Source organism: Oncorhynchus clarkii, chromosome 26 (genome assembly GCF_045791955.1).
Source record: "Oncorhynchus clarkii lewisi isolate Uvic-CL-2024 chromosome 26, UVic_Ocla_1.0, whole genome shotgun sequence".
NCBI classification, from domain to species: domain Eukaryota; kingdom Metazoa; phylum Chordata; class Actinopteri; order Salmoniformes; family Salmonidae; genus Oncorhynchus; species Oncorhynchus clarkii.
Genome location: NC_092172.1, coordinates 38,325,237 through 38,340,071, shown reverse-complemented (window position 1 = coordinate 38,340,071; position 14,835 = coordinate 38,325,237). Strand labels below are relative to the sequence as shown.

At 45.3% G+C, this 14,835-nt stretch overlaps 1 protein-coding gene across 1 annotated transcript in view; it reads left to right on the top strand.

Moving 5' to 3' along the window:
- Positions 1–14,835, top strand: part of LOC139384817 (A disintegrin and metalloproteinase with thrombospondin motifs 7-like) — a 187,485-nt gene that overhangs the window by 106,902 nt on the left and 65,748 nt on the right. Inside the window, exons 17-18 of the mRNA XM_071129710.1 lie at positions 12,492–12,618; positions 12,913–13,126. Coding sequence (XP_070985811.1) covers positions 12,492–12,618; positions 12,913–13,126 — 341 coding nt within the window. The remainder of the gene's footprint in view (positions 1–12,491; positions 12,619–12,912; positions 13,127–14,835) is intronic.

The window sequence follows — 14,835 nt, the reverse complement described above, 5'->3', positions numbered from 1 at the left end:
ACAACCCGATGGTCACTCTTACAGAGCTCCAGAGTTCCTCTGTGGAGATGGGAGAATCTTCCAGAAGGACAACCATCTCTGCAGCGCTCCATCAATCAGGCCTTTATGGTAGAGTGGCCAGACGGAAGCCACTCCTCATTAAAATGCACATGATAGACCACTTGGAGTTTGCTAGAAAGCACCTAAAGGACTCTCAGACCATGAGAAACAAGATTATCTGGGCTGATGAAACCAAGACTGAACTCTTTGGCCTGAATAGCAAGCTTCACATCTGGAGGAAACCTGGCACCATCCCTACGGTGAAGCATGGTGGTGGCAGCATCATGCTGTGGGGATGTTTTTTAGCGGCAGGGACTGGGAGACTAGTCAGGATCGAGGGAAAGATGAACGGAGCAAAGTACAGAGAGATCCTTAATGAAAACCTGCTCCAGAGCACTCAGGGCCTCAGACTGCGGCTGAAGGCTCACTTTCCGACAGGACAATAACCCTAAGCACACAGCCAAGACAATGCAGGAGTGGCTTTGGGACAAGTCTCTGAGTGGCCCAGCCAGAGCACGGACTTGAACCCGATCAAACATCACTGAAGAGACCTGAAAATAGCTGTGCAGCGATGCTCCCCATCCAGACAAAGCTTGAGAGGATCTACAGAAAAGAATGGGAGAAACTCCCCAAGTACAGGTGTGCCAAGCTTTGTGTCATCCCCAAGACGACTCAATGCTGTAATCGCTGCCAAAGGTGCTTCAACAAAGTACTGAGTAAAGGGTCTGAATACTTATGCAAATGCAAAATTTACATTAAAAAATTGTAGAAGTTAGCAAAAATGTGTAAAAAACTGTTTTTGCTCTGTCATTATGGGGTATTGATTGTAGATTGTGGGGAGGGAAACAGTTTAATCCATTTTAGAATAAGACCAACGCAGCAAAATATGGATAAAATCAAGAGGTGTGTGTGTACACAGTACCAGTCAAAAGTTTGGACACACCTACTCATTCAAGGGTTTTTCTTTATTTTTACTATGTTCTACATTGTAGAATGATAGTGAAGACATAAACTATGAAATAACATACTGAATCATGTAGTAACACAAACATTATTAAACAAATCGAAATATATTTTAGATTCTTAAAAGTAGCCACCCTTTGCCTTGACAGCTTTGCACACTCTTGGTATTCTCTCAACCAGCTTCAACTGGAATGTTTTTCCAGCAGTCTTGAAGGAGTTCCCACATTTTCCTTCACTCTGCGGTCCAACTCATCCCAAACATTCTCAATTTGAGGTCGGGTGATTGTGGAGGCCAGGTCATCTGATGCAGCACTCCATCACTCTCCGTCTTGGTCAAATAGCCCTTACACAGCCTGGAGGTGTGTTGGGTAATTGCCCTGTTAAAAAACAAATGATAGTCCCACTAAGGGCAAACCAGATGGGATGGCATATCGTTGCAGAATGCTGTGGTAGCCATGCCAGTTAAGTGTGCCTTGAATTCTAAATAAATCACAGACAGTGTCACCAGCAAAGCACCATCACACCTCCGCCTCCATGCTTCACGGTGGGAACCACGCATGCGGAGATCATCCGTTCACCTACTCATCCGTTCACCTATTCACAAAGACACGGTGGTTAGATCCAAAAATCTCACATTTGGACTCATCAGACCAATGGAACGATTTCCACCTGTCTAATGTCCATTGCTCGTGTTTCTTGGCCCAAGGAAGTTTCTTCTTCTTATTGGTGTCCTTTAGTAGTGGTTTCTTAGCAGCAATTCGACCATGAAGGCCGGATTTCACGCAGTCTCCTCTGAACAGTTGATGTTGAGATGTCTGTTACTTGAACTCTGTGAAGCATTTATTTGGGCTGCAATTTCTGAGGCTGGTAACTAATGATGTTATCCTCTGCAGCAGATGTAACTCTGGGTCTTCCTTTCCTGTGGCGGTCCTCATGAGGGCCATTTTCATCATAGTTCTTGATGGTTGTTGGGACTGAACTTGAAGAAACTTTCAAAGTTCTTAAAATGTTCCCAGATTGATTGACCTTCATGTCCTAAAGGAATGATGGACTGTCGTTTCTCTTTGCTTATTTGAGCTGTTCTTGCCATAATACGGACTTGGTATTTTACCAAATAGGGTTATCTTCTGTATACCACCCCTACCTTGTCACAACACAACTGATTGGCTCAAATGCATTAACGAGGAAAGAAAATTTACTTTAAACAAGGCAGCTTCATTAAATAGTACCCGCAAAACACCAGACTCAACGTCAACAGTGAAGAGGCGACTTCGGGATGCTGGCCTTCTAGACAGAGTTCCTCTGTCCAGTGTCTGTGTTCTTTTTCCCATCTTAAACTTTTATTTTTATTGGCCAGTCTGAGATATTGCTTTTTCTTTGCGACTCTGCCTAGAAGGCCAGCATCCCAGAGTCGTTTCTACACTGTTGACATTGAGACTTGGATTAGCTAACACATCGTGCCATTGGAACACAGGAGTGTAACAATGTCTACACTGTATTTCTGATCAATTTGATGTTATTTTAATGGACAAATTTTTTTGCTTTTCTTTCAAAAACAATGAGATTTCTCAGTGACCCCAAACTTTTGAATGGAAGTGAATATCCAACATCTGTACTTGGCTTGAGCCTCTGTATTTATTCAGTCTCTTCCTGGAAGCTCTCGCAGTTGGCATATTAATGAGTTCCAGTGGGCCTGTCCCATCCACTTACAGTTAACAATCAATGTCTTTTCAGTGTTTCCAGTGTTACAGTATAGTCCTATGCTGCAATTATATAAGGGACATGGAAGGCTACATACCATTTTTTATGATCTTTTACAGGCAATGGCAGACCACTAAACGGATATGATTCTACTAAGGTTAGGTTATGTTTGATGTCCAGCCTCTTGTCGTACTGAAGTTGTCTGTCAGCTAAGACTGGGTATGTGTCCTTTGAGAGGTATTCAGAGCAGTCTGTTAGCCCAGACTGGGTGTGTGTCCTTTGAGTTATTCATATCTATGTCCCCGAGTAGAGAAGTCTCAATTAGTCCTTTGTCTGCAACGCAACCAGAGGTCAAAGGGGTTATCTGACCACACTCTTGTGTGCTTGCATTATGCAAATGTTTCACAGATATTCCGGTGTCAACTGTCCTATCTGTTATGTGTTTGTAGCATTTACACTCTACCTCAGGATATAGGGCACATTTGCCCTAGCCAGTGACGGGAGAGATAATGCAATAATGAGAGCATTGCGTAACTGTTTAAAGGGCATTTTTAAGACAGCAGGTGCCCCAAAATATTACTCCCCGACGGCTTCTTGTGAATATGGTTTATTTTGTTATTTGTTTCTTGTGGGTTTTCATCCATAATACATTGTTTGCTAGCTGATGAATATGTTTATTTTGACATTTAAGTCATTTATCAGACGTTCTTATCCAGAGAGACTTACAGTTGCATTCATCTGAAAATAGCTATGTGGGACAACCACAACCACATATCACAGTCATAGTAAGTACAGGTTTTCCTCAAAGTGGCAATCAGCAAAGTCAGAGCTACTAAGGAGGGGGGGGGGGGGGGCTATATTTCCAATCTGGCATTGTCAAGACAGATGCACTGTTTATTCTTTCCTTTTCAATTCGCTGCAATTATTTGTTGAGTCGATACTCAAGACACTTGAGAGAGAGCTGTCTTGATCACTCTGAATCAGACCGGACCTATTCTATACTGAACAAAAATATAAATCAAACATGCAACAATTTCAACGATTTTACCCTCTTACGGTTCATATATGGAAATCAGTCAATTTAAATGAATGAATTAGGCCCTAATCTATGGATTTCACATGACTGGGCAGGGGCGCAGCCAAGGGTGCACCTGGGAGATATAGGCCCACCCACATGGGAGCCAGGCCGACCCACTGGGGAGCTAGGCTCAGCCAATCAGAATGAGTTTTTCCTCACAAAAGGGCATTATTACAGACAGAAATACTGCTCAGTTTCATCAGCTGTCCGGGTAGCTGGTCTCAGACGATCCCGCAGGTGAAGAAGCCGGATGTGGAGGTCCTGGGCTGGTGTGGTTACAAGTGGTCTGTGGTTGTGAGGCCGGTTGGACGTACTGCCAAATTCTCTAAAACAATTTTGGAGGTGGCTTATGGTAGAGAAATGATCATTCAATTTTTTGGACATAGCTCTGGTCGACATTCCTGCACATCTGTGGCGCTGTGTGAAAAATAACTGCACATTTTAGAGTGCCCTTTTATTGTCCCCAGCACAAGGTGCACCTGTGTGATGATCATGCTGTTTAAACAGCTTCTTGATATGCCACATCTGTCAGGTGGATGGATTATCTTGGAGAAATGCTCACTTAAAGGAATGTAAGCAAATTTGTGCACAATATTTGAGAGAAAGAAGATTTTTGTACGTATGGAACACTTTACATTTTGCGTTTTATATTTCTGTTCAGTATAGTTGGTTATTGTTTTCAGTGTCTGCTCTGCTTGCTATTTACTCAACCAGCATCTTTCCTGATAAGTGATGATCGCACAGAATGCTAATGTTGTTCACTTTCAGCCTGACTTACCCCACGTGGACTGAGGAAGAGGTTGCTTAGTACTCTGCATTAGGGCTTAGAGAGAGCAGCATCTTGTAGTCAGGCTATTGAACTTCCGAAAGTCTTCACAGATGTGGGGCATGTAAGTCAGTATGAAGAAAACAAAACTACTGAAGCGCCCCACTGTTTAGATGTTCTCAGTGATCATTGCTGAGGATCCCCCTTAGCTTGGGGAGAAGTGAACAACATGCTGCTAGTATTCATCTCATCTTTCTCATAGAAAATGAGTTTCTGCCCAGCGTGTCTAGGGCAGTCCCAATAGGCCCAGTGTTTATATAGGACTTTTGCCAATACTCCAAGTATAAATCTTCATCATCCTACCCTGGAGGAAAGACAAATTGTTCATTATCATTAGTTGTGGCTTATGTAATGTACTGTAGGCTCTCTCCTGTATATGCTGTGTTTAAACTCCTTCAGAGTTTGATCCCAGGTTTAAAAAGGGGCCAGAAAAGAGATCCGAAATTACCTCAGTCTTGCCTCACTGGTTCCCAACTTTTGATTGGTCTAGAGGAGCAACTAATTACTTATTTGGTATTGACCACAGCATTGCGATTCACTGTCTACCAGGCGTGCAGTCCAGTTTTAGAATTTGGAGATGAGATGACAACTTGGGATTTTGAACGTGTTAAATTGGAATAACTCATGCCAGTTGGGGCATCTGTATGCCTCTGAGTGCATGTGTCATTCATTACTATGATTGAAGACTGGCATGATGTGGCTGAATTCCCAAAGATAATTACAAATTAGACTTCATGGAACGACCCTTTTTGTTTTGTTCACTCGTTTATTAAATGAGTTTAAGGTCAAAACCTAAGAATATCTCATGACTGCACGGCCAGACACGACTCCAACACCATCATTAAGTTTGCCGATGACACAATAGTGGTAGGCCTGATCACCGACAACGACGAGACAGCATATAGGGGGGAGGTCAGAGACCTGACCGTATGGTGCAAGTACAACAACCTCTCCCTCAACGTGATCATGACAAAGGAGATGATTTTGGACTACAGGAAAAGGAGGACCGAGCACGCGCCCATTCTCCTCGATGGGGCTGTAGTGGAACAGGTAGAGAGCTTCGAGTTCCTTGGCATCCACAACACCAACAATCTAACATGGTCCAAGCACACCAAGACAGTCGTGAAGAGGGCACGACAAAGCCTATTCCCCCTCAGGAGAATGAAAAGATTTGGCATGGGTCCTGAGATCCTCAAAAATTTCTACAGCTGCACCATCAAGAGCATCCTGACGAGTTGCATCACTGCCTGTTATGGCAATTGCTCGGCCTCCGACAGCATGGCACTACAGAGGGTAGTGTGTACAGCCCAGTACATCACTGGGGCTAAGCTTCCTGTCATCCAGGACCTCTATACCAGGCGGTGTCAGAGGAAGGCCCTAAAAATGGTCAAAGACTCCAGCCTTCCTAGTCATAGACAGTTCTCTCTGCTACCACACGGCAAGTGGTACCGGAGCACCAAGTTTAGGTCCAAGAGGCTTCTAAACAGATTCTACCCCCAAGCCATAAGACTCCTGAATATCTAATCAAATGGCTTCCCAGACTATTTGCATTGCCCCCCCTATTTTACGCTGATGCTCTCTGTTATTATCTATGCATAGTCACTTTAATAACTCTACCTACATGTACATATTACTTCAATTACCTCGACTAACCGGTGCCCCCGCACATTGACTCTGTACCGGTACCCTCTAGATATAGTCTCTCTATTGTTATTTTACTGCTGCTCTTTAATGATTAACTTTTTATTTTATTTCTTCAAACTGAATTGTTGGTATTTCACTGTAAGGTCTGTTGTATTCGGCGTGTGTGACAAGTCAAATTTGATTTGAATGGGCAAGTTAGTGGAAAAGAATCCTCTGAATACTTATTAGAATTTCTGTTTGTGATTTATTTTTCCTATAGTATAATGATGATGACCAATTGTCTACAATGAATCTTCTGCCATGGAAGGCAACATGTGGACAATTAACATCCCACTGTAAATCATGGGTTTGGAGAGACCATTTAGCAGTATAGATTAATGCAGGATGAGGCCTACCCTGGTAAAAAGCTGCACCAAATTCTGATGTGTTGACATCTGCTCAGGCACCATCTTTTTATTCACAAGAGACGCTTCTGTGATTAATTCAGTTTTAGGCCATTTGAGGTTGGAATTTGAGCACAGATGGTCTTGCTTCTCTATACAGTCTTCAAATTCTATGAACAATCTTGAAGTGACTAAGAGCCTGTCTCTTTAGCGGGTACTCATAGGAGTATTGCAATTTAACAATAAGTGGGTTAAAAAAAATTGAGCCTTCTGGAGATTGGAGGCTCGATTTGAATTTCACAAATGCAGGATATTTAATGTGTGTGTGCTGGCATCATTCTTCTTGCCTGAAGAATGTTAAGTTGTTTCCTTCCATTTCACTACACAAACTAACCTATTTCTTTACTTTATCATTCAGTGCTCAACACACTGCTCCTCTGTGCCCTTTTATATAGGAATTTAGATGACAAAAAGTAACGTCACAAAACTAACAAATCGATTTAATTCAACTAGTAACGACCCCACATTGCATGCTGTTTTTCATTATAACAAGGACAAAAAAAAGCAATTACAACAACTGTAGCTGAATGCCTCTACTAAAGTGTATCTTTGACTAAGTCAATTATTTTTTTCTAAAGAATCGCACCGAACTGTGATGTCATTATCCTGAAGCATCTTTGTCCTCTGTTATAACCATGATGGCTTAATGGCTTTCTTCTTTGGAATACTGAGCCGTGGTGAATTCTTGGTATTTCTATGTAGGCGGCTGATGACATGCCTCCTACTGTAGTTGGACTGTAGTCTGCTTGTACACAGTACTCTCTGACTCTCCTCTGGTTTGTGATTACATTATCCCATATAAACTGATGTGGATAGCAGAGATGACTTTTATGCCAAATGGCCTTTCAAGAGATCATTGCCTTGCCTTGGAAGACTGTCTTTGCACCTCGTCGACTTGATGTCCTAGCTTTGCCAAGTGACTTGTGTTCACACAGATTTCAGATTAAATATGAACTGAGTAATACCAAGCATTAGGAATACCTTCCTAATATTAAGTTGCACCTGCTTTTGCCCACAGAACAGCCTCAATTTGACAAGGTATGGACTCTACATGGCGTTCCACAGGGATTCTGGCCCATGTTGACTCCAGTGCTTCCCACAATTGTCAAGTTTGGCTAGATGTCTTTTGCGTGGTGGACCATTCTTGATAAACACTGAAAACTGTTTAGTGTGAAAAACCCAGCAGCTTTGCAGTTCTTGACACAAACCGGTGCGCCTGGTACCTACTACCATACCCCGTTCAAAGGCACTTATATCTTTTGTCTTGCTCATTCACTGTCTGAATGGCACACATACACATACACATGTCTCATGGCTTAAAAATCCTTCTCTAATCCATCTCTTCCCCTTCATCTACACTGATTTGAAGTGGATTTAACAACTGACCTCAATAAGGGATCATAGCTTTCACCTGGATTCACCTGGTCAGTGTATGTAATGGAAAGAGCAGGTGTTCTTAATGTTTTGTATACTCAGTGTAGATGACATATTCTGTCTCTGGCGCAATGTAACCTCGTTTAGACTGTCTGGATAAGTAGTTCCCTCTTTCCCCAATTATAGTGGAGTAAATCTGAGATAGAGATTGGCATTGCTCTGTGTTTATCATATCAGAACATGATAGTTTACTATAGTGGTCACTGAATGTTTCATTTCCTATCATAGCAGGGGTCCGTTTACGATATCTTATGCAGTATTCATAATTGTAAGTGCATTACACCTGGTGAGTTCTGAGTATAAAATGACTGGTTCCCACCCTTCAGGTTATTGTCCTGACTTTCTTAGGAAAGCCCAGGGGTTCTATTCAAGCCGCGTAGGAGTGTAGATATACACCTCTTTTATCAACATACTGTTACGAGCAAAATGTTGTGAGCTTCATTCTGCAGAATCCATTATGTGAGGGACCTGTGGTTCACCTAATACATCAGACATGCTCCTGAACATCCCTCTAATCTACGTCTCTGTTAGCCTCCCGCTCCCTCTCCCAGGGGTTGCCGTGCCTCCCGCTCCCTCTCCCAGGGGTTGCCGTGTCTCCCCCTCCCTCTCCCAGGGGTTGCCGTGCCTCCCCCTCCCTCTCCCTCTCCCAGGGGTTGCCGTGCCTCCCCTCCCTCTCAAAGAGGTTGCCGTGCCTCCCCCTCCCTCTCCCAGGGGTTGCCATGCCTCCCCCTCCCTCTCCCAGGGGTTGCCGTGCCTCCCCCTCCCTCTCCCAGGGGTTGCCGTGCATCCCCCTCCCTCTCCCAGGGGTTGCCGTGCCTCCCCCTCCCTCTCCCAGGGGTTGCCGTGCCTCCCCCTCCCTCTCCCTCTCCCAGGGGTTGCCGTGCATCCCCCTCCCTCTCCCAGGGGTTGCCGTGCCTCCCCCTCACTCTACCCGGGGGTTGCCGTGCCTCCCCCTCCCTGTCCCTCTCCCAGGGGTTGCCGTGCCTCCCCCTCCCTCTCCCAGGGTTTGCCGTGCCTCCCCCTCCCTCTCCCAGAGTTTGCCGTGCCTCCCCCTCCCTCTCCCAGGGTTTGCCGTGCCTCCCCCTCCCTCTCCCAGGGTTTGCTGTGCCTCCCCCTCCCTCTCCCAGGGGTTGCCGTGCCTCCCCCTCCCTCTCCCAGGGGTTGCTGTGCCTCCCCCTCCCAGGGGTTGCTGTGCCTCCCCCTCCCAGGGGTTGCTGTGCCTCCCCCTCCCTCTCCCAGGGTTTGTCAGTCACGGTGTATGTCAGCTAGCAGACAAAGCCATCTCACTGGCCCATGCAGGAAGGACCAGCGGAGGTGAGAGGTTGGCCCCTGCTCAGATGGGTTGGAAGCCCTGAGGGGGAGTAGAGGCTAATGACGGTGGTCTCGCCACCTCAGGGGGTTTCCTTCTTGTCTTGTCTCATCACAGCGGCTCCCTAGATTTGAGACTTGTTCTGGCTATGAGGTGTGACGTGAGGGATGTTGTCTCGGGGAGCTGTGAGTCGAGCAGGAGACAAAGATGGATAATAACGTTTCTGTTCTCCATTCAGACAAGTCCCAGCTTGCTAGACCGAAGTTTGAGGATCATTAGAAATGTGTCTCCAATGGATTTCAGATTTCTTTGTGTTTTAAACTGCTGTAAACATTGACTTACAGTAACTACCTTTGCAAAATCTCAAGTTACCCTAATATTGCTGGGTATAAAATGTATAGTAATGTCTATAATTCATCATTAAGAATGACACGTTCTAAAGTGAATAGCAGTATAATGTATTAGCCTAACATTCATTTATATTCAGTCTTTTAATAATCATCCATGTTTCCAGAATTGAATTGCAGTGGTAATTTGACACCCCATAATGCCTGCAGGGACATATGAGTGGTTCCAGAGCATCCAGATCCCAGGCTATGGTCTTGTAATTACTGGATATACTGTGCCTTCAGAAAGTATTCAGACCCCTTCACTTTTTCCACATTTTGTTACGTTACAGCCTTATTCTAAAATGTATTAAATCATTTTTGCAAATGTATTCTAATTAAATAACTGATATCACATTTACATAAGTATTCAGACTTTTTACTCAGTACTTTGTTGAAGCACCTTCGGCAGCGATTACAGCATTGATTTTTTGGGGGGGTATGATGGTACAAGCTTGGCACACCTGTATTCGGGACGTTCTCCCAATCTTCTCTGCAAATCCTCTCAATCTCTGTCAGGTTGGATGGGGAGCATTGCTGCACAGCTATTTTCCTATTTCTCAGAGATGTTTGATCGGGTTCAAGTCCATGCTCTGGCTTGGCAACTCAAGGACATTCAGAGACTTGTCCCGAAGCCACTCCTGCATTGTCTTGGCTGTGTGCTTAGGGTTGTTGTCCTGTTGGAAGGTGAACCTTCACCACAGTCTGAGGTCCTGAGCGCTCTGGAGCAGGTTTTCATCAAGGATCTCTATATACTTTGCTCCATTCATCTTTCCCTTGATCCTGACTAGTCTCCCAGTCCCTGCCTCTGAAAAACATCCCCACAGCATGATGCTGCCACCACCATGCATCACCGTAGGAATGGTGCCAGGTTTCCTCCAGACGTGACGCTTGGCGTTCAGGCAAAACAATTCAATCTTTGTTTCATCAGACCAATGAATCTTGTTTCTCATGGTCTGAGTGTCCTTTAGATGCCTTTTGGAAAACTCCAAGTGGGCTGTAATGTGTATTTTACTGAGGAGTGGCTTCCGTCTGGACACTTTACTATAAAGGCCTGATTGGTGGAGTGCTGGAGCTCTGGAGCTCTGTCAGAGCGACCATCGGGTTCTTGGTCAACTTCCTGACCAAGGCCCTTCTCCCCCGATTGCTCAGTTTAGCCGGGCAGCCAGCTCTAGGAAGAGTCTTGGTGGTTCCAAACTTCTTCCATTTAAGAAGGATGGAGGCCACTGTCTACTTGGGGACCTTCAATGCTGTACCCTTCGCTTTGCTGAAAAACATCCCCACAGTATGATGCTGCCACCACCATGCTTCACCTTAGGGATGGTGCCAGGTTTCCTCTAGACATGACGCTTGGCATTCAGGCTAAAGAGTTCAATCTTGGTTTCATCAGACCAGAGATCTTGTTACTCATGGTCAGAATCTTTAGGTGTCTTTTGGCAAACTCCAAGCGGGCTGTCATGTTTTTTGCTGAGGTGTGGCTTCCGTCTGGCCACTCTACCATAAAGGCCCTATTGGTGGAGTGCTGCAGAGATGGTTGTCCTTCTGGAAGGTTCTCTTATCTCCACAGAGGAACTCTGGAGCTCTATCAGAGTGACCATCAGGTTCTTGGTCACTTCGCTGACCAAGGCCCTTCTCCCCTGATTGCTCAGTTTGACTCTAGGAAGAGTCTTGGTGGTCCCAAACATCTTCAATTTATGAATGATAGAGGTCACTGTGTTCTTGGGGACCTTCAATGCTGCAGACATTTTTTTGGTACCCTTCCCCAGATCTCTGACTCGACACAATCCTGTCTCGGAGCTCTACGGACAATTCCTTCGACCTAATGGCTTGGTTTTTGCTCTGACATGCACTGTCAACTGTGGGACCTTATATAGACAGGTGTGTACCTTTCCAAATCATGTCCAATCAATATAATTTACCACAGGTGGAGTCCAATCAAGTTGTAGAATCATCTCAAGGATGATCAATGGAAAATTATGTTCTTTATAATACATTCGTAAAAATGTCTAAAAACCAGTTTTTTGCTTTGCCGTTATGGGGTTTTGTATGTAGATTTCTGAGGATTTATTTTATTTTATTTCATCCATTTTAGAATAACAAAATGTGGAAAACGTCAAGGGGTCTGAATACTTTCCAAATGCATTGTAGATGTGTTTACTGCAACTCAGTTGACTGACCAACATTTACTGTAGGAATCTGCTTTGAAAGCTATTAATCAGTAATGTATCTTAAACTGTAGAAACATTTGGCTTGTGTTCATGCCTGTGTGAGTTTCTGTTCTGAGACCTGCTGCTTGATGCGTGTCTGAGGATATGTCTGGGTGCTTTGGTGTGTGTCTGAGTTTTAGATGTGTGTGTGTGTGTGTGTGTGTGTGTGTGTGTCTGTGTGTGTGTGTGTGTGTGTGTGTATATATATGTATATGAAGTATACAGTACATGTCTGTCTGTCTCTGTTATTCTGTGTTAGAATCTGTGTGGGTCTTTCTGTGTGTGTGTGTTTGGGGGGAGGGGGGGTTCTATGTGTGTGTGTTTGGGGGGGTCTTTCTGTGTGTGTGTTTGGGGGGTCTTTGTGTGTGTGTGTGTGTGTGTGTCTGTGTCTGTGTCTGTGTGTCTGTGTGTGTGTGTGTCATTTCTAACAGCTGTTCCTGTGTATCCCTCTGGAATTCCAGGTGTCCAGCGACAGATTGTTCACTGTGTGGAGAGGACCTCTGGGATAGTAGAAGAGGGCTACTGTGACCCGACGACCCGTCCTGACGATAAACGAGCCAGCTGCAATGAGGAGCTTTGCCCAGCCATGTGAGTTTGCCCCCAGGACCAGATTTATACTGGGACAAGACCCACTGTAGGGCTTGCATGCTCTCTCACACACACACACCTTTGTAAACACACACACACGTACATGCACACACACGCACATACACACAAATCATACATGCGTTCATAAACACAAATATTAGTTTATTCATATAAAACAAATATTAGAATAATTAACACACCAGAAAGAATACACCCTCTCAAACATGCACTAAGCATAAACACACACACACATTACACTTTCTGTCTGTCTTTCTTCGTGACCATTCCATTCAGATGGTGGGTGGGCGAGTGGCAGAAGTGCTCGGCCACGTGCGGTGAGAAGGGCTTGGCCAAGAGGACGGTGCTGTGCATCCAGGCCGTGGGTCTGGAGGAGAACAGAGCCCTGCAGCCCTCTGAATGTCACCACATACCCAGGCCTGAGTCAGCGGCGCCTTGTAACACTCATGTCCCCTGCCCCGCGGACTGGTCCACAGGCAACTGGTCTGAGGTGAGGAGGCCATTCAGGGGAATGTGATACGGCTCCAGCAGTGACTCACACAGAGAAGGGAGAGGCTAAGGAAGGAAAGGAACATCTGGTCTCGTCTTGTTTAATGTGGAAAATGCTGAATTTTCTGCACTGGGAGTACAAGTTGAAACAGAGGCTAGTTTAACTCTGGTTCCACGATATTTGAGTGGAGTAGGCATGGGAAAGATTTTGAGGAAGCAGCTAACACACTATGTATAACTTAATTAAAATTGTAAGTGAAAACTCTTATGAGCACCATGAAGAGGAGAGGAGGTGGACAGGTCAGGAAGGGTAGAGGAGGTGGACAGGTCCTGAAGGGTAGAGGAGGTGGACAGGTCCTGAAGGGTAGAGGAGGTGGACAGGTCCTGAAGGGTAGAGGAGGTGGACAGGTCCTGAAGAGGAGAGGAGGTGGACAGGTCAGGAAGGGTAGAGGAGGTGGACAGGTCCTGAAGATTTGGTGTGTACAGGTCCTGAAGATTTGGTGTGGACAGGTCCTGAAGATTTGGTGTGTACAGGTCCTGAAGATTTGGTGTGGACAGGTCCTGAAGATTTGGTGTGGACAGGTCCTGAAGATTAGGTGTGTACAGGTCCTGAAGATTTGGTGTGTACAGGTCCTGAAGATTTGGTGTGTACAGGTCCTGAAGATTAGGTGTGTACAGGTCCTGAAGAGTAGAGGAGGTGGACAGGTCCTGAAGATTAGGTGTGTACAGGTCCTGAAGATTAGGTGTGTACAGGTCCTGAAGATTAGGTGTGTACAGGTCCTGAAGATTAGGTGTGTACAGGTCCTGAAGAGTAGGTGTGTACAGGTCCTGAAGATTAGGTGTGTACAGGTCCTGAAGAGTAGGTGTGTACAGGTCCTGAAGAGTAGGTGTTTGCAGGTCCTGAAGAGTAGGTGTGTACAGGTCCTGAAGAGTAGGTGTTTACAGGTCCTGAAGAGTAGGTGTTTGCAGGTCCTGAAGATTAGGTGTGTACAGGTCCTGAAGATTAGGTGTGTACAGGTCCTGAAGAGTAGGTGTGTACAGGTCCTGAAGGTTAGAGGAGGTGGACAGGTCCTGAAGAGTAGCTGTTTACAGGTCCTGAAGAGTAGGTGTTTACAGGTCCTGAAGAGTAGGTGTGTACAGGTCCTGAAGAGTAGGTGTGGACAGGTCCTAAAGAGTAGGTGTGTACAGGTCCTGAAGATTAGGTGTGGACAGGTCCTGAAGAGTAGGTGTGTACAGGTCCTGAAGATTTGGTGTGTACAGGTCCTGAAGAGTAGGTGTTTACAGGTCCTGAAGAGTAGGTGTGTACAGGTCCTGAAGGGTAGAGGAGGTGGACAGGTCCTGAAGATTAGGTGTGTACAGGTCCTGAAGATTAGGTGTGTACAGGTCCTGAAGATTAGGTGTGTACAGGTCCTGAAGAGTAGGTGTGTACAGGTCCTGAAGAGTAGGTGTTTACAGGTCCTGAAGAGTAGGTGTGTACAGGTCCTGAAGATTAGGTGTGTACAGGTCCTGAAGATTAGGTGTGTACAGGTCCTGAAGGGTAGAGGAGGTGGACAGGTCCTGAAGATTAGGTGTGTACAGGTCCTGAAGAGTAGGTGTGTACAGGTCCTGAAGATTAGGTGTGTACAGGTCCTGAAGATTAGGTGTGTACAGGTCCTGAAGAGTAGGTGTGTACAGGTCCTGAAGAGTAGGTGTGTACAGTACCATGTTGTT